This window comes from Mytilus californianus, unplaced genomic scaffold, assembly GCF_021869535.1.
Source record: "Mytilus californianus isolate M0D057914Y unplaced genomic scaffold, xbMytCali1.0.p SCAF_26, whole genome shotgun sequence".
In the NCBI taxonomy this organism is placed as follows: Eukaryota; Metazoa; Mollusca; class Bivalvia; order Mytilida; family Mytilidae; genus Mytilus; species Mytilus californianus.
Genome location: NW_026262675.1, coordinates 3,764,379 through 3,784,641, shown reverse-complemented (window position 1 = coordinate 3,784,641; position 20,263 = coordinate 3,764,379). Strand labels below are relative to the sequence as shown.

General features: G+C 31.9%; 1 protein-coding gene across 2 annotated transcripts in view; it reads right to left on the bottom strand.

Annotated features, from left to right (window-relative positions):
* LOC127732718 (MAPK/MAK/MRK overlapping kinase-like) overlaps nt 1-20,263 on the bottom strand; it is a 46,828-nt gene that overhangs the window by 8,618 nt on the left and 17,947 nt on the right. Inside the window, exons 5-10 of one of the 2 annotated variants that reach the window (XM_052241907.1) lie at nt 19,937-20,015; nt 16,886-16,934; nt 10,147-10,232; nt 6,302-6,394; nt 5,672-5,773; nt 5,180-5,353 (exon numbers count right to left, since the gene is read on the bottom strand). In XM_052241907.1, the coding sequence (XP_052097867.1) occupies nt 5,180-5,353; nt 5,672-5,773; nt 6,302-6,394; nt 10,147-10,232; nt 16,886-16,934; nt 19,937-20,015 (583 nt within the window). The remainder of the gene's footprint in view (nt 1-5,179; nt 5,354-5,671; nt 5,774-6,301; nt 6,395-10,146; nt 10,233-16,885; nt 16,935-19,936; nt 20,016-20,263) is intronic. The other variant, XM_052241906.1, reaches the window with a different exon arrangement.

Below are 20,263 nucleotides of genomic sequence, written 5' to 3'. Positions count from 1 at the left end.
CTTATTTTAAAATTTCATTGAGATCCATTCACTTAAACTAAAGTTAGAGTGCGAAAACTAATGTGTCTTCGGACGACGACGCCAACGTCATACCAATATACGACCACAAAAATTTTTTTGCAGTCGTATAAAAAGGAGTTCTTAATTAAGAAATAAACTGATTCGCTGAGCGCAGCTGGATACACCCGCAGAGGTCCAACCCTGAACAGCTGGGGCAAAAATGGACACAATATTCAAGCTTGATACAGGTCTGAATTTGGATTGTAATTAAATATTTGACATATTATAGTTTCTGAATAAATGTAGTCAATGAACTTGAAATTGGTTATATGAATTGAATTTATATTCAATTAAAGATTTCTTGCTGTTGTGCAATACACTGTGCTGTTAGGCCGTTAGTTTTCTTGTTTGAATTGTTTTACATTGTCATTTCTGGGCCTTTTATAGCTGACTGTGCGGTATGGGCTTTGCTCATTGTTGAAGGCCGTACTGTGACCTATAGCTGTTAATTTCTGTGTCATTTGGTCTCTTGTGCATGTGTGGAGAGTTGTCTCATTGGCAATCATACCACATCTTCTTTTTTATATTTACATCAACAGATATAAAAAATTCACCAAAGTCAAGGTGAGACAACAAAACTTAGTTGTAAGATCTCTGAAATTTTTTACAGGGTACGAGTTTTTCTCATTGTTGGAGATTGTACGGTGACAGTAACACCTGTAACTGCTTAAACCCATTTCTTATGCACTTTAGTTTGATAAACTCACTGAATATCATACCACATCTCCTTATTTTTATATGATTACAATTTACATGTGCATGTAATTGTAAATATATATATATCAGAACAAAATTCATTGCGTCACTTTTATTTATGCATCCTTTGGCACAATACAAGTTCTAAAATTACACAACATAAAACAACTAAATATTATTTCAGATGAAAGTTTTGTTTCAGTTCCATTCATAGGATTTATTAGAATTTTGTATGTTTTGCCAAGTCCAATGATTCGCTCTATGTGACATAGAGACATAGTTGACTAAACCACCAGGTGTCGAACATTCAAGAATTTTCAGTGTTTCTGTTTTTATTTGATGAAAAGGTTGCCTGAGCTCTAGGAGCTTTAGGTTTTATCACGGGATATTCTGTGCTGTCAATAATAATCCAAGTCGTAGGAAACTTTAATTTGAAGTTGGATGGTGAAAAATACCTGACTAAACCACTAGATGGCCAAGTGTTAGCCTCACACCACTGTTTAGACATAAAAACAATCCATGTATACACAATATTCTTAACACTAGATTCAATCTGGAATCTAGACAGTTCAAAGTTGGTTGTATGATGCCTCAATTTCATCAAAGTCATAAAAAAACTGATTTTCAACTGACACCCTATCAATTTGAAAATATATGTATCTCAAACAATGTGCTGCTGGACCAACTGTCCAAGTGTGGTCAAAACAAATAAAAATTTAGTATACAACTCTTAACCGGTATAAAAATGCATGGCTGTGTCACGTGTCTTCATTTCAAAATTCTCTGCTGAAAACATAGGCATTGATGGTGTTTGCGTAATTCCATCTGTGAAGCTCAACATTAGCTCGGCAGTTGGTGGTGGACAGTCATAAATCCTTTCTGCAGTATGAATGACTTCTTCAGGAAAACCAACTTTACAATCAAAACTTTCCTCTAGATTTCTACTACAATATTCATCAAGTTTAGTTCTTTTGTTTTCACAGGAAACTGCCCTAATTTTTCTTTTTGCGGACGATTCAGTCTCTTGCTTGGTCCAGGAAAATAGGCTGGGAATTGCAGTAGACTTAAGTCTCTGTATGGTGGGTTTGCGCCCTGAAAAAGGTTATAAAACATTAGTTTTTTTTATAATTAAATGAACTTCCATTAGCAATGTATACTTTGTACTACCTGGCGAAATATTAACTAGATTTATTCATTACAATCTGGATAAAACTATGTTTGCCTGATTCAATGTATGTTATGTAAATCCAAAGGACAAACAATGAGAGACTTATGCAACAAACGTACATTGTTTGTACCTAAATAACTATAATATAGATGAGAGCATGTCATTGTTTTGTTCCTGTTAACATTGTCATTGATATTTTTCAAGAAAGTCTATGAGGCATAGCTTATGCATTCCTGTCATTACTACATTAGCATAATTACTGCTAAAATAATTCTCAGTATGATATACCTCTTGTAAGAAATCATTATAATTGTAGCAATCACCAAAAAATCTCAAACAGATCACATTGAATCGTAATCCAAAAAATTATGACGTCTTGAATTACCCACCCCCTTTTATTCTAAAACGATAATTGCGGTTGTAAACAGACTTTGGTTTATTCGCATGGCGATTACATATATAACTATATATTTCACAAAGAAAATAGAGTTTTACCATGAATAGTTTCCTGCACGTAGTCTTTTTCAGTAAAACGTGCCTTGCAAACAACAGCTGATTGAGATGGACTCCACGATATCATCGTGTTCTCGTCCAATCTGCGTATGGGCCATGGCGTTGATCCAACTTTTCCTTCTTTTTAAGTCATTTGGAAATGCATGTCCTCCTCTTAAATGACATCCAGGTACACAACAACAAGTACTTGGCATCGTTAATTAAAAATATAACTGAAATAGTTGCACAGTGCAGAAACCGGAAGAAGAGGAACAGGATCCGCTACCACGGCGCCACCTATTCAGGAACGATAATTTGCTACTTTATATAACTGCGAAATTAACGTCAGACGGGTTCACGTGCATAAACAGAAATGCGCTTTAAATTGTATAATATAATTCATGTTCAGTCGACCTTTAATTATAATATCAACGACTGAAATGATTTATAAACATCTAGATTGCAGATAACACTCGAAATTAACCCGAGCTCTTTCCACACGGAATTCAAATAATTCTAGTTTGTCAATCGGTTGACTGCTTATAATGCAAAATACTAATATATCAAAAGTTTTTAAAACTAACAAAACACAATGATTGTTTCTCTATTTCCCAATGTAAATGAAATGAAACAAAAAACATTTTATATCGCAATAAGAAGAGGAGAGAATTCAACATTTCCGGATCTACTTGGAGTCTAATGACCCCCCACGTAGATAAGTTGGATATCGCGGAAGGAAGGATTAACCCGGCAACTAGAAAGGCATTAAAGCACTGCCTTTAAAAATTGATATCCTTCATCACAAGAATTTAAAATGAAAGAAGAATGTGTCTGAGGACATGAATGCCCCCCTCAAGCTTTGCAATTTTCCAAGTTTAAAAGGGGCTTAACTCTAGAACATTAAAAGACTCACTGCCCAAATTCAAACTCTGAGTGTTGCAGTTCTTAGCATTGTGTATGAGTTTCATAAAATTTTGATGAGAGAAACATAAAAATTTGCAATTCTCCAAATTATTCAGGGGCATAACTCACTAACGATAAGTGAATCACTGCCTATTTTCCAACTCTGTCTGCGTGTTATGATTCTTAGCATTGTGTATGAATTTCATAAAGTTAGGATGAGACAAACTCAAAAAGTTTAGAGTGCAGAAACGAAAATTTTTGCAATTTTCCTAGTTATAAAGGGCATAACTCTAGAACGGTAAGTGACTCACTGTCTTAATTTCAAACTCTGTCTGCAACTTTTGATTCTTAGCATTGTGTAATTTGGATGAGGAAAACTTAAGAGTGTGGAAATGAAAATGGGACGGACGGGAGTATGGTCAAGGGTAACACTAAATGCCCTTGGCGGGGTAGTGTTGGATAATCGGTTGAAATTACCAACCGATTATCTATTACTATCCGTGACAGCAACCAACCGACTTTCGGTTATAATCGCATCATTATACTTTGCCCTTTATTAAATGAAATCATGCATTTAGTCACACTGTGCATGTCAAATGCGTATATTCCATATCATTGCAGAGTTTTATATGTTCATATTTGATATTTTGTTTCCTTTTCATATTTTATTTAGCAATTAAAACAGTGAATCAATTAGAATCCAGATTCAGATTGAACATATTTTGTCTTATAATTACAACATTTATTACCAACAATGACACTAAAATATCTAAATTTCAGTGGTATTACTCACATTATAATTTCAAATACATAGCTGTATAAAAATTTGAATGCTTCTCATTAAAAAAAGATATATAAAGTATTTAACTTGAAGCAATTTAAAATTAATCAAAAATTTAACAATGCATTTGCATTTAAATATATACATTTAACTAAGGGGATCCAACCAATGTCTGTTTATTCGTGTAGAATGCTTATTTTTCACTTTTGTGATCATTATTCTTCTGTCAGCTGTGTCATTAGTGCGTCTGTACTTATAATTGCAAGAATGCGGAATTCTTACATAGTTGATCCGTATCCGATCCGTGATTCATATATATTTCAATGGTGGACAAACTGGGAAAAGTCACAAAAATAAACGATGATTGACAAGCAATTTGGAAAGGAATATGAAGTTTTTGACCCAACAAATGGAAGACACATTAATAAAAGGCAATTTGTACCACGTTCTAATGTAGCAAAAAATTCATTTCATCTAAAATCAGAATGATTTCATGTACACTCTAGAGTAACAAGTGCCGGAATTGAAAGAAAGTATTTCATAAAAAGTTATTTATTTTAAATAACATATGATCAATCTGTATAGTCAATGTTTTTATCACGTTTTTAAAGAAAGAAATTGGTTATGGCTTTGATGATAGGATGTTTGACATTGTTATTGTCATCGACTGATATTTTTCGTTACAATTTGTTTGACTGCCCTTGTAAAATGCAAATGGGAAACGGACCGGAAGTTGATATGCTTAAAGTCCAGAAACTATAATGACAACCGACTGAACAAAATCCCAATCGATTATCAACCTTGCAAAGGCCCAACCAACTGATTTCCGACTTATTCCGATCATCAGAACAACACTACGGTGGGGGTATGAAAATATTGAATAAATGATCCCAGACTATCTCACAAGTTTAAGACTCTAATTTAATCATGTTTGATCAAAGTAGCATTGTTTTTCAGTAGGGAGCTGAAAATGAATGTCTGAATCAGTATCAAATTTGAGAGTTATCAAAATATCCTGCAATTTTCATTTAATGATGGTAAAATGTAATGTATAATTTTCACTATAGTAGTGTACTTACCTGAGATCTTTGAAATACTGATGTCTCAAAGCTTGTTTTGCTGACATTCTATCATCTGGGTCATATGTACACATTTGATATATTAATTCTACAGCATCAGTGCTTACATGTGGCAGTAATCTTTCTATACCACTACCTTTCTTGGATGGAAAATTAAAGTTCATTCCTCGTGACCTGCGATATAACAGTTAGGTTTATGACAGTCTCCTTCTGAATGAAGTGTTTTTACTTAAAGTATTGAAAATAGTGTTATCATGTTATAAATGTTGGTATTAAGCTATACTACTATTACAGTCAAATTGTATATAACTGTATAAACAATGTGTGATATAGTTAATAGTCACATAAAACCTTGTTTGTGATGTGGATATGTTTCAGTAGATTTTTTTCCCTTCAAATGCAAACGTTAACAATTTCCTTCAATATATTTTATTTTGAATAGTTTAACTGAAAATTCTCAAATTATTGCTAAATCAGACTGCTACTACTTACTTTTTTAATTTATTGAGTACCGAAGGATCTGGTGTCCCTAAAATGTCATGGATTTTAGCTATTTGGTCTACTTCATTAGAACCAGGAAACAGAGGATGCAAGCTAAAATATAAAAGTTATCTCCCTTTGAACAAATTGGTACACGCATCACATATTGTATTACAATTTCAACTTTAAAGTTCCTGCAGACACATTGTAGAACCTGCCTTTTGGACTTATTGTAATTTTTTTTATGTTGAAAAAAGCATGAAATGTTTGCCACTGAACATAAGAGAACAACAATCAATCAATCAATCACCCATTTAAAAGAATCTGTAATAATATTTCTATAAACAAATTATCTATTTAGATAAGACTTACAGTCTGTATCAACACAGACAAAAAGGTTGTATATCTTATAAACTTCAAGAGTAGAGGAATGTTTAAGTTGTAATAAGTTCAAGTGTATGTAACTGGCATGATATTTACCAGAAAAAGTTATTGAGATTGAAAATTAACAAACATAAATGATTGGGTATAAAACATATTCCAGCACCAAGTATATAGTAAAACATTATGTGCCTTCAATGACCCCCCTGCCCCTAAATACCTTTTTCAGGAGAAAAAAACTTGGTATATTGAGTAGTTTACCTGAGAATTTCAAAGAAGACACAACCAACACTCCACATATCCATTTTATATGTATAGTAACCATCAGTCAATAAACATTCAGGTGCTCTATACCTGTAATATAAATATAAATTACATGCAACTCAATAGTATCAGATTTCTCCTCTTTCATCCAGTCTTATTCAACAAGGACAGAAACTCTTTAAAATTAATCCGAACAGACAGAACTGTGAAATAAACAATTTTCCATTGGCTGTCTTTCCAATATGCAGTTAGTAGGACAAATGCAAGGGTTTAAAATTTCCATTTTTCCTCCTGAACCCTTGTGAAAAGTCATATGAAGACATATAATTATATAAATTTATCATATCCCCCCTCTCCCCTAAAAAAATTAAAAATTCTATGGATATCAGGTATGAAATATTAAATTTTATATATAATCTCATGCACTTCTCCAATTAAAAATTAATGAAATTGGTTAATGTTTCACAGGATTTGTAAGTAAATGTATTTTTTCCATATCAAACAAAATATTTCATAGTTAAACACTAATTCTTAAAATGACAAATTTCTACAAATATAAAAATAACAATGTCTATCATTTGCTAAGCTATCCCAAAAAAAAATTAGATATACAAATAAAATTTGGATGTGCACATTTACATATGGTAAGAAGAAATGCTGTCTAGTTTCTATTCCAATGTACATTAATGAACTTTTGGGACAAACATGCAACATACACACATATAATGTGGTTGAGACAGTATTCAAATATTAATACAATTCTATTGCAAAAAATTGTGTTCATTCTGATTTGTATAACATCCAAAATTGAATAAATGTTTTATCGCTATTTTTCTCAAATTTTTCTTTGATGTTTTTTCATGATAATTTTTCATATCACCATACTCCAGTGATATTGCATTTTCTCAGTCAAGTAGAAAGAGAATGTATGACATTATAATAAAATTGAGAATGGAAATGGGGAATGTGTCAAAGAGACAAGAACCCAACCGAAGAGCAGAAAACAGCCGAAGGCCACCAATGGCTCTTCAACACAGCAAGAAAATCCTGCACCCAGAGGCGGGTTACAGCTGGCCCCTCAACAAAAATGTGCACTAGTTCAGTGAAAATGGACGCCATACTAAGCTCCAAAACATATAAATGAACTAAAATTAAAAAACATACAAGACTAACAAAAGCCAGAGGCTCCTGACTTGGGACAGGCGCAAAAATTTGGCAGGGTTAAACAAGTTTGTAAGATCTCAAACCTCCCCCTATACCTCTAGCCAATGTAGAATAAACAAACACACAGCAATACTAGTGTTTCCTGCAGCTTTTGAAAAGGGCAGGGTAATTTTTTTCTCCGAGGGCACTCTTAGCGCGATTGCCTACACTTGAAGGGCACCCTTTGCGCGGAGGACTACACATTTAGGGTACTCTTTACATAGATATGAAGGCACTGTAATGGATAGGGAATTAATCGAATATACCATATGTTTCATATTTGTTGGTAAGAAATAAAGATATGTATATTAGGTTGTTAATCTAATTCCTTTTTGTAATAAAATTATCACTTCTAGACTCAGCTAATAGAATCTTGATCATGTTCATTGTGCAACTGCCTCTTTTCAATCAATAACTCCAATTATAAACTTACACAGTGACTGATTTGTCTAAGGATGTGTTTTGAAAATGGACTTTGTATATCCAAGAGCATATGCAATGCATTGCTTTTTAGAAATACCTTTTGGATCTTGCATATTTATACCAATCAAAGCTACCTTGACTCATAACTGTACAAACAGTTTTAGGATTTTCAAAGATTTGTATAGCAAGACTTACTATACATATTCTTCTGTTTTTCATCTGCGTTTTTTTGTGATTTTTTTTTTATTGAAACGTTATTGAAACATTGTTGATTTTTCATACTATTCAAAACTATATCAGCTACATTCTTAACTTTAATTTATTAAGATAACAACAGTATGAAAGCCGTGGTAAATTCACACCCAATCTGATGCATCAACCACCGAATAGTATAAAAAGAAAATATAAACAAACATCCTATTTTTTACGTAATCAGTGGTAATGATAAATTCAGCAATTTTCCATTTGTAAAGGGGCATAACTCTAGAACGGTAAAAGTGACGCCACCGAAATTCAAACTTTATCTGTGTTTTGTGGTAATAAGCATTGTGTATAAGTTTCATAACATTTGTTTGAGGCAAACTAAAGTTAGAGAACGGAAACCAATTTTGGGACGTACGTATGTAGACAAGGGTAAAACTTAATGCCCCCTCCGCTACTGCGGGGGCATAAAAAATTACAAAATTCAATAAAATGTTTATTTTTTTTCCTAAAAAGGGCAGGGCGTCAAGAAAACATGGCAGGGCGCCATACCATGCCAAAACCTCCTGCAGGAAATACTAAATACGCACAGTAAAACTCAGTTTAAAAGAAGTCCAAGTCCGATGTCAGAATAAGTAACAAAAGAAACTAAGAAAAATAACAATGATACATAAATCAACAAAGGACTACTAGCAGTTACTGACATGCCAGTTCCAGACCTCAATTAAACTGGTTGAAAGATTATGTCTTCATCATATGAAAATCAAGCACAATCCCTCCTGTTAGGGGTTTAGTATCATACCATCATAAAATATATGAGAAGAATATAACCTGTATCATGCCAACAACTGGTTTTAGAATAAATGTGTTTATTTCCGATGCAAAAACCCTATAAGTGAATCAATATTAATACCAAAATATGCCATCTTTAATGACCTGACAACAGTATCGTAAGCCTACATCATAAAAATGCCTAGGAAAATAGTGATAAACAGAATGTCAATGGTCTTTCAATCTCAAGGATGTTTCTTGGCAACATGTCATCAAAGGGCAACAGATTGTATTAGAGATACCTCTTGTTTGAAGAACCAACAATTATCTATAAATCAACTGAAATTTTTCTTTAGATAACATTCCAAAAAACATTCAGAGATGTTTCAATGGATCAAATCAGGTATATTGTACAGACTGTGACAGTTAAAAGTAGATACTTGTAGGAACAAACATGATTCTTTCATCCGATCCTGTAAGGTTTAACTCCTATTTATTGAAATTTCTAAGAAAGGGTAGATGAAAGGTTGAGGTGAATTGTTCTATAATCATTTATCAGTTATGTATTATGACTAGTGTTTATGACTAGTGTTAATTTATCAGTTATTGTATTTGCATATATATTTTACATGTCATTGTATTGATGAGCATTATTTACTTAAAGTATTAAAGAATTGAATTAAATTATTATTGTTTTAGTAAGTGTGTTTCAAATCAATAACACCTTTTCTTTTAATTTGAGTTTATAAACTTACAATGTGATATGAATATTCATACAAATTCTAGGATAAAATTTTAATCTGTTAACCCAGATCTTAGAGTAACTTATTAAAAAGAAACTCATCAACATAAGCAGAACTTTAGTTTAGTGATTTTAAAACAGTCACTTAAATGCATTACAGGGAAATCCCAAACAACTAGGTCGACATATGACAGACGAAAACTTCATAACATTCAAAGAATCAAGCATCTCTGAATGTTTTTTTCCAACTATTTAGTCCTTTGTTGTCTGAGATTTTCCTGTATTTATATGTCATCACTTATTGTGATGTTGGATAAAAGTTAGAACATACAGGATTTTAGGTACAGGTAAGTTAATGCTCATTCAATGAACTTTAATACCAATAAAGAAAAGTACATTTATTTTGTAAAGTTTGCATAATTTTGGCTTAATTAAATATTTAAATGGTATCTATAATCTGCAGATTAGCATAGGTTATGACATCTTTATTGAGAACACTAACCATCTGGTAGATATATATTCTGTATAGGGTTGTTTTGAGTATACACTTCTACAAGAACCAAAATCTGCTAACTTTAAGAGGTCTTCCTGAAAAAAAAAGAGATAACTATTAGCACTGTTTGAATTAAGTAGACTAAAGGTGTTTTTTGAAAAAATATAAATATACTGAATAAACATAAAGAGATTAATATACGATTTAACAAGAGCTTAACCTCCTTATAAGATCTGTAAAAAATCAATATACCTATATGTAATGATTAATCCTTGAAGAATAAGTATATATACATAAGGTGGGAGTCAAAACTCTGGTTACCATGTCATAACATAAACATTTTATATTGTATGATTCACCCATGCATTAATATGATCAGAAGACAAAAATGAAAATAATAAAACATATAACTTAGATGTTGTTTACAAATAAAAAGTTGTTTAATAACTGAATGAATCTTTTAAATCAAGCTGGTATTATTTCAACAATATTCCAGATAAAAACTTGTTGATAATATATAAATATAAACATTGTTTTGTTCCAACACACTAGATAAAATTTAACAAGAGTGCACACGCTGAAATGTCTCGCCTACTATACTGACCATTGATTTTATATTGATAGTCCTAAATATAAAGTTTTACTGTATCACATTAACATTTATGATCCAAGAAAATGAGGTCAAGGTCAGATAATCCAAGCCGGAAATACATGTACACCTTTATTATAATCATTCCATACACCGAATATATATGACCTATTGCTTATAAAAGAAACAGACCAAACCATGGAAATGAGGTCAAGGTCAGATGAACCCTGCCAAGCAGACATGTACACCTTAAAGTCATTCAATGCATCAAATATAGTTGGCCTATTGCTTATAGTATCCAAGAAACAAACTTAACCAGGAAAACTGAACATTGACCAATGAACCATGAAAATAACCTGAAGGTCAGATGATACCTGCCAGACAGACATAAACACCTTACAATCATTACATACACCAAATATAGATGACCTATTGGTTAAAGTTTAAGAAAAACAGACCAAAACAAACAAAAATAAAATGCTTCGCTGGGCGCAGCTTGATACGACCGCAGAGGTCGAACCCTGAACAGTTGGGGCAAGTATGGGCACAACATTCAAGCTTGATACAGCTCTGAATTTGGATTGTGATTAAATATTTGACACAGCATAGGTTTCTGACACAGAAAGAATGTGGTCTAAGAACTTCAAATTTTTTAATTTACCTATTATGGTCTAATGTCCAAAATCAAAATACATGGTTAGATTCAGCATATCAAAGAACCCCATATATTCAATTTTTGTTGAAATCAAACAAAGTTTAATTTTGGACCCCAACTTGGACAAACTTGAAAACTGGTCCCATAATCAAAAATCTAAACACGTGTTTAGATTCAGCATATCAAAGTACCCCAAGAATTCAATTTTTGTTAAAATCAAACTAAGTTTAATTTTGGACCCTTTGGACCTTAATGTAGACCAATTTAAAAAACGGGACCCAAAATTAAAAATCTAAAAACACGGTTAGATTTGGCATATCAAAGAACCCCAATAATTCAATTTTTGATGAAATCAAACAAAGTTTAATTTTGGACCCTTTTGACCTCAATATGAACCAATTTGATAGCGGGCCCACAAAATAATAAATCTAAATACATGGTAAGATTCAGCATATCAAAGAACCCCATATATTCAATTTTTGTTGAAATCAAACAAAGTTTAATTTTGGACCCCAATTTGGACCAACTTGAAAACTGGGCCAAAAATCTAAAATCTAAATACATGTTTAGATTCAGCATATCAAAGAACCCCATATATTCAATTTTTGTTGAAATCAAACAAAGTTTAATTTTGGACCCCAACTTGGACCAACTTGAAAACTGGTCCCATAATCAAAAATCTAAACACATGTTTAGATTCAGCATATCAAAGAACCCCAAAAATTCAATTTTTGTTAAAATCAAACTAAGTTTAATTTTGGACCCTTTGGACCTTAATGTAGACCAATTTAAAAAACGGGACCCAAAATTAAAAATCTAAATACACGGTTAGATTTGGCATATCAAAGAACCCCAATAATTCAATTTTTGATGAAATCAAACAAAGTTTAATTTTGGACCCTATTGACCTCAATATGAACCAATTTGATAGCGGGCCCACAAATAAAAAATCTAAATACATGATAAGATTCAGCATATCAAAGAACCCCAATAATTCAATTTTTGATCAAATCAAACAAAGTTTAATTTTGGACCCCAATTTGGACCAACTTGAAAACTGGGCCAAAAATCTAAAATCTAAATACATGTTTAGATTCAGCATATCAAAGAACCCCATATATTCAATTTTTGTTGAAATCAAACAAAGTTTAATTTTGGACCCCAACTTGGACCAACTTGAAAACTGGGCCCATAATCAAAAATCTACACACATGTTTAGATTCAGCATATCAAAGAACCCCAAGAATTCAATTTTTGTTAAAATCAAACTAAGTTTAATTTTGGACCCTTTGGACCTTAATGTAGACCAATTTAAAAACGGGACCCAAAATTAAAAATCTAAATACACGGTTAGATTTGGCATATCAAAGAACCCCAATAATTCAATTTTTGATGAAATCAAACAAAGTTTAATTTTGGACCCTTTTGACCTCAATATGAACCAATTTGATAGCGGGCCCACAAAATAATAAATCTAAATACATGGTAAGATTCAGCATATCAAAGAACCCCATATATTCAATTTTTGTTGAAATCAAACAAAGTTTAATTTTGGACCCCAATTTGGACCAACTTGAAAACTGGGCCAAAAATCTAAAATCTAAATACATGTTTAGATTCAGCATATCAAAGAACCCCAAGAATTCAATTTTTGTTAAAATCAAACTAAGTTTAATTTTGGACCCTTTGGACCTTAATGTAGACCAATTTAAAAACGGGACCCAAAATTAAAAATCTAAATACACGGTTAGATTTGGCATATCAAAGAACTTTTTTGATGAAATCAAACAAAGTTTAATTTTGGACCCTTTTGAACTCAATATGAACCAATTTGATAGCGGGTCCACAAATAAAAAATCTAAATACATGGTTAGATTCAGCATATCAAAGAACCCCAAGAATTCAATTTTTGATGAAATCAAACAAAGTTTAATTTTGGACCCTTTTGACCTCAATGTGGACAAAGTTGATAACGGGGCCCAAAAATCAAAAATCTACATACATGGTTAGATTCAGCATATCAAAGAACCCCATATATTCAATTTTTGTTGAAATCAAACAAAGTTTAATTTTGGACCCTGATTTGGACCAACTTGAAAACTGGGCCCATAATCAAAAATCTAAATACATGTTTAGATTCAGCATATCAAAGAACCCTAAAAATTCAATTTTTGTTAAAATCAAACTAAGTTTAATTTTGGACCCTTTTGACCTTAATGTAGACCAATTTGAAAACGGAACCAAAAATTAAGAATCTAAATACACGGTTAGATTCGGCATATCAAAGAACCCCAATAATTCAATTTTTGATGAAATCAAACAAAGTTTAATTTTGGACCCTTTTGACCTCAATGTGGACAAACTTGATAACGGGGCCCAAAAATCAAAAATCTAAATACATGGTTAGATTCAGCATATCAAAGAACCCCATATATTCAATTTTTGTTGAAATCAAACAAAGTTTAATTTTGGACCCCGATTTGGACCAACTTGAAAACTGGGCCCATAATCAAAAATCTAAATACATGTTTAGATTCAGCATATCAAAGAACCCTAAAAATTCAATTTTTGTTAAAATCAAACTAAGTTTAATTTTGGACCCTTTTGACCTTAATGTAGACCAATTTGAAAACGGAACCAAAAATTAAGAATCTAAATACACGGTTAGATTCGGCATATCAAAGAACCCCAATAATTCAATTTTTGATGAAATCAAACAAAGTTAAATTTTGGACCCTTTGGACCTCAATGTGGACCAATTTAAAAACGGGGCCCAAAATCCAAAAACTTAATACTTGGTTAGATTCAGCATATTAAAGAACCCCAAGAATTCAAGAATAAAACCCCATTGAAATTGATCAAGAAATAAGCAATTTATACGAAGTATCTTCTTTTGCACAATACTGTGCAATTGAATATTTCTTGCTATTGTGCAATACTGTACAATTGACAATTTCTTGCTATTGCGCAATATTGTGCTATTGGATATTTCTTGCTATTGCGCAATACTGTGCAATTGAAGATTTCTTGCTATTGCGCAATACTGTGCAATTGAAGATTTCTTGCAATTGTGCAATACTGTGCAATTGAAAATTTCTTGCTATTGCACAATACTTATTATTTAATAATTTACACATCCTGTTTGGTGTGTATCTCCTACCATATCATTATTATTTGCTTTTAAATATTAATCAGAAATAACCAACTAAAAATGGAAAATTTTAAAAGAAAAAAAAAAAGGAAAAAAAGAAAAAAAAAGAAAAAAAAAAAATCCCCCCCCCCCAAATTTGAACCCCCTTATGATTCATCACCCCCAAACTCAATCCCAGCCTTCCCTTTGTGGTATGGTACCTTGCAGTACAATTTCAGAGAGATCCATACACTTGAACACAAGTTATTGTCTGGAAACTAGAAAAATGCTTATTTTTGGCCCCTTTTTGGCCCCCTATTCCTAAACGTTTTGGACAATTACCCACAAACTCAATTCCAGCTTTCCCTTTGTGATATGGAACCTTGTAGTACAATTTCAGAAATATCCAAACACTTACACACAAGTTATTGTCATGAAACTAGAAAAATGCTTGTTTTTTGCCCCTTTTTTGGCCCCTAATTCCTAAAATTTTGAGGCAATTACCCCCAAAATCAATTACAGCCTTCCCTTTGTGATATGGAACCTTGTGGTACAATGTCAGAGAGATCCATACACTTACACACAAGTTATTGTCTGGAAGTTACAAAAATGCTTATTTTTGGCCCCTTTTTGGCCCCTAATTCCTTAACTGTTGGTACCATAACCCCCAAAATCAATCCCAACCTTCCTTTCGTGGTATTGAACCTTATGGTAAAATTTCATGGAGATCCATTCACTTAAACTAAAGTTAGAGTGCGAAAACCAATGTGTCTTCGGACGACGCCGGACGACGACGACGACGACGCCAACGTCATACCAATATACGACCAAAAAATTTTCAATTTTTGCGGTCGTATAACTAAACATTAAGCAACGAACCACGAAAATGAGGTCAAGGTCAAATAAAATCTGCCAAACTGACATGATCATCGTATAATATTTCCATACACCAAATAAATTTGACCTATTGCATTCAGTATTAGAAAAACAGACCAAAACACAAAAACTTAACTTAGACCACTGAACCATGAAAATGAGGTCAAGGTCAGATGACACCTACCAGTTGGACATGTTCACCTTACAATCATTACATACACCAAATATAGTAGACATATTAGTTATAGTATCTGAGATATGGACTTGACCACGAAGGTCAAGTAAAATCTGTCTGACAGACATAAGGACCTTACAAGGTACGCACATACCAAATATAGTTATCCTATCACTCATAAGAAAGGAATTAACATTACAAAAATTTGTAACTTTTTTTTCAAGTAGTCACTGAACCATGAAAATGAAGTCAAGGACAATGGACATATGACAGAGGGAAACTTCATATCATAAGGCATCTATATACAAAGTATGAAGCATCCAGGTCTTCTACCTTCTGAAATATTAAGCTTTTAAAAAGTTAGTTAATGCCGCCGTCGCTGCCGGATCACTATGTTGAGCTTTCTGCGACAGAAGTCATATGCTCAACAAAAACCTGCATAAGGTAATGAATGATATGTCATAAAAAAATTTCCACTATTAAGATATATTATTCTGATTCAAAGTCAGCCAGTCTTTGCTGTTACTCTTAATTGCATGCTAAGGAAAAGGAGCAAATACCAATACTTATATAAGACACGACCAATACATGGTCTGGACCTGTGTTGCTGCATGCAATTGATTTCAAACTTTCCAAACATGAAGAAGCTGCACATCAAATATAAAATTGCTTACATTCTATGCCTCAATATTATCAAGCTCCAGAGAAAATATAAAATTATTCCAATAGAAGGCAAGAAACTTTTTTTCCTCCCAAAGGTCTTTTGATTATGACTTTATCAAACAGAGTCTGATTAGAACAGTAATGAGATCCAACCAACAACATACCAAACTACAGATGAGCAGACTTCCACAGAACCACTGATGTGTTTGTACTGTTTTTGAGTATACTAAAGTTATCATTTGAATATTTCTTTTGCAACAGCAAATATTGGAAATATTGGAATGGATTACCAGGTTAAATGTTAAAACCAATGAAAAAATATATTTTGTTGTTACCAATGACATCAATATAAGTGTCAACTTAAAAATGCTGGATTTTAATGTATTATTCTATCAAGTTGTCTCTTTTAAATTATAGACCTTAAACTTTAATATGTTAACACATTGGTCAGAAGAGTACATTCCTTATATAATCAGTTCTCCTAATTCAACCCTAAGTTTTTAATTCACTTTGAAGTTCTATTGATTAATAAACTATTACAAACCCTAACCATTTCTATGACATCGTATATTGGCTGATTAATTGTTATTTCCATTTTAATTAACAGTTGTACCTAAACATAGAACTAAAAAACAATCCTAAATGATAAATCGTTCTTACTTTAATTAATATGTTTTCAGGTTTAACATCTCTGTGAAATATACCGTGCCTGAAAAAGATCAAATATTACATGATTATTTGATAAACAAAGGCAATGTGCAGTAATTGATAGATGATAAACTCACATTTTTTTTGTCAAAAAAAAACTTATAAAATTACTCTGTTCAAAGGAGTAAACTTTTTTTACTCTGCTAGATTTTTTTCTATTGGAAAGAATTTATGGTAGAACCATGTCTGAATAAATGTGGATAGTGTCCACATGTGGACACTGATGATGCCCCCGCTTGCATATCATATAGTTATAAAGGGACATAACTGAAGAACGGTAAAAGTAACGCTACCCAAATTTGAACTTGATCTGAGTTTTGTGGTAATAAGCATTGTAAGTAAGTCTCATAACATTTGGTTGAGGCTAACTTAAGCAGAGAACAGAAACTAAAAATTTGGCAATTTTTCTATTTGTAAACACGCATTTCTCTAGAACGGTTGTGTATAAGTTTTATAACATTAACATTTGGTTTAGACAAACTAAAAAATTCAGCAATTTTTATGTTTATAAAGGGACATAACTCAAGAATGGTAAAAGTGTTGCCACCAAATTTCGTACTTAATCTGTATTATGTAGTAATAAGCATTGTGTATAAGTTTCATAACATTTGGTTGAGGCAAACTAAAGTTAGAAAACGGAAACAAAAAATTTGTACTTGATCATAGTTATGTGGTAATGAATATTGTGTATAGGTTTCTTAATGTTTGGTTGGGGCAAACTTAAGTTACAGAATGGAACCTAAAAATTTTGCAATCTTTCGATTTATAAAGGGGCATAACTCAATAATGGAATGGTTAAAGTGACACTACCCAAATTCAACTTGATCTATCAGTGGAAGTCAAAATTAAACATTGCATTGTATAAAGCATTGATTGTAGTTGATTCAACTATAATCATGTACAAAGGAAGATAACTCCAATTTTAAGAATTACTTGATATTTAGAAGAAAATAAATATTTTGCAATTTTTCCATTTATAAAGGGGCATAACTCTAGAACGGTTAAAGTGACACCACCAAAATTCAAACTTCCTCTGTGTTTTGTGGTAATAAGCATTTTGTATAAGTTTCATAACATTTGGTTGAGGCAAACTTAAGTTAGAGAACAGAAACTAAAAATTTTGCAATTTTTCCATTTATAAAGGGGCATAACTCTAGAACAGTTAAAGTGACGCCACCAAAATTCAAACTTGCTCTGTGTTTTGTGGTAATAAGCATTGTGTATAAGTTTCATAACATTTGGTTGAGGCAAACTCAAGTTAGAGAACGGAAACCAATTTTGGGACATATGGACGGACGTACGTACAGACAGACAAGGGTAAAACTTAATGCCCCCTCCGCTACGGCGGGGGCATAAAAACAGTTCACCCCTTATTGTACTGTACATGACAAACTAATAAAATAGACCATATTTTACCATTAAAAATTTGATTGATTTTTGTTTAACACCGCTTTCAGCACTGTTGTGCTATTTCGTGGCGGTCAGTTTTTATTGGTGGAGGAAGCCAAAGTGCTCAGAGTGAACCACTGACCTTCAGTAGGAAAACAGAAGATTTGTAAACCACTTCCTGTCTACTGTATGCATAAATATTGAAGTTGAAAAACAAAATCCCTTATCATTTTGCCTCCCTCCTCTTTATTTATTACTTGTATGATTGCCAGAAAAGTAGAAAGCAGAAGGCTAATTAGCTGGCTGCCCGATTCCTAAGGGGAAAAATGATCTATGGAAATAAAATTCAAATGAAAAAATCATGACTTAAATTACATTTGCCAAAGGAAAATTGAAAATTTGTTGATTTAAAAAATATAAGCACAATTTCATTTTCCATGACTGTCAATATAACAAAGGTTTGTTATATAAAAACATTATGTTTTCCATTCTGTTCATACTAACTGATATACCCCAGTAACATTGTCTATTCCTATCTAATAATCTTCATTCAAGAAATTAAAAATCACCATTAAACATTTTACCATTGCAACAATGTATTTGATTTAAAGTTTACCATTTGCTTGTTTTGCCTTTTGTGAAACAGTTTGATAAAAATCATTTTGAACAATGATAAAATTTATTATGAAGATTGGACCATTACTATGTATCAACAAGCGATTAAATTCCCACTTGAGAGTGATAATTTGAGATAATCAAACACTTATGTTTTCTATAAATGGCATAAACTGTAACAATATTTCAACTTAACCTCTATGAACGATAAGTGAAGGCCACCATAACATTTGACTTTAGTTTGACAACATTATCTTCCTTTAGAATGACTTGCATTTTTTAAAATTAATACAAAAAAATTACATAAGTTAACTTAACTATGTTATAAATTAACATGAATTAAATTATTAAGACATCATAATTCTCCTTACAATCTTTTTATTTAATTGATCATAGACTCATTTCACAAAAAATCTTAAGGGAAAAAGTACCAGTAAGTCATAAACATTTCAGTATAATTTACAATAATCTAAAAAAAAAATTGTAACATTTTTTGTGAAACGAGCCCTGGGGCATTTTTCACAAAAAAATTTCGATCAAAATTCAACGCAAGTTATACAGAAAAATTCACAACTAACAAGTTTTTTTCACGTAAGTTTTTTGGTGAAATAAGTAGCTGGTCTTTATAATTATCATAAATACTGCTAAAACACCAATCTATAATTATCTTCTCTCTCTTGTTCTGTGCAATCCTCCTCATACCATTAAATAACTAGATAACCCATTCTACCTTATACTATTGAAACCCCCTTAATCTTTTACAACTTTTCTTGACAATGATAAATTCTTGTTTATTTGCTATTTAGCATATATATAAATGTTGATGCTGAATCAACTGAATAGTTAGATCCGAACACATATAACTGTTTTTCCAACATATCAAATTTAAACAATCTGCATAAAACTGATCATTTGCAGTAAAGTTGTACTAGGAAGAAGAGTTTTAGATACAAAACTTTTCAATCTAATTTCTGAATTGTATAGATGAATACTACATACCTATGCATATGAGCTACAGATCTTAGCAGTTGATACATGTAATTTTTAACAACAGATTCAGGCATATAGTGCTGCTTGTCTGTGCAAAAAGAAAAGATATGTGCAAACAGGCTAACTAAAGAAGATATCAAACTTAAACTAAAACATTCTAGCTAATGTGCAGAGTATCATATTCACACAATACACTAAAACTGAACTATGTTCTAAATACTCAAAACAATTAAATCATTGAATAAATTATCCATGTCAACATAAATATGTGTCCAATATAATTAAAGAGGATTTTAATTTCAGGTAGCATAAATAAAAGAGATGACAGCTTTATTT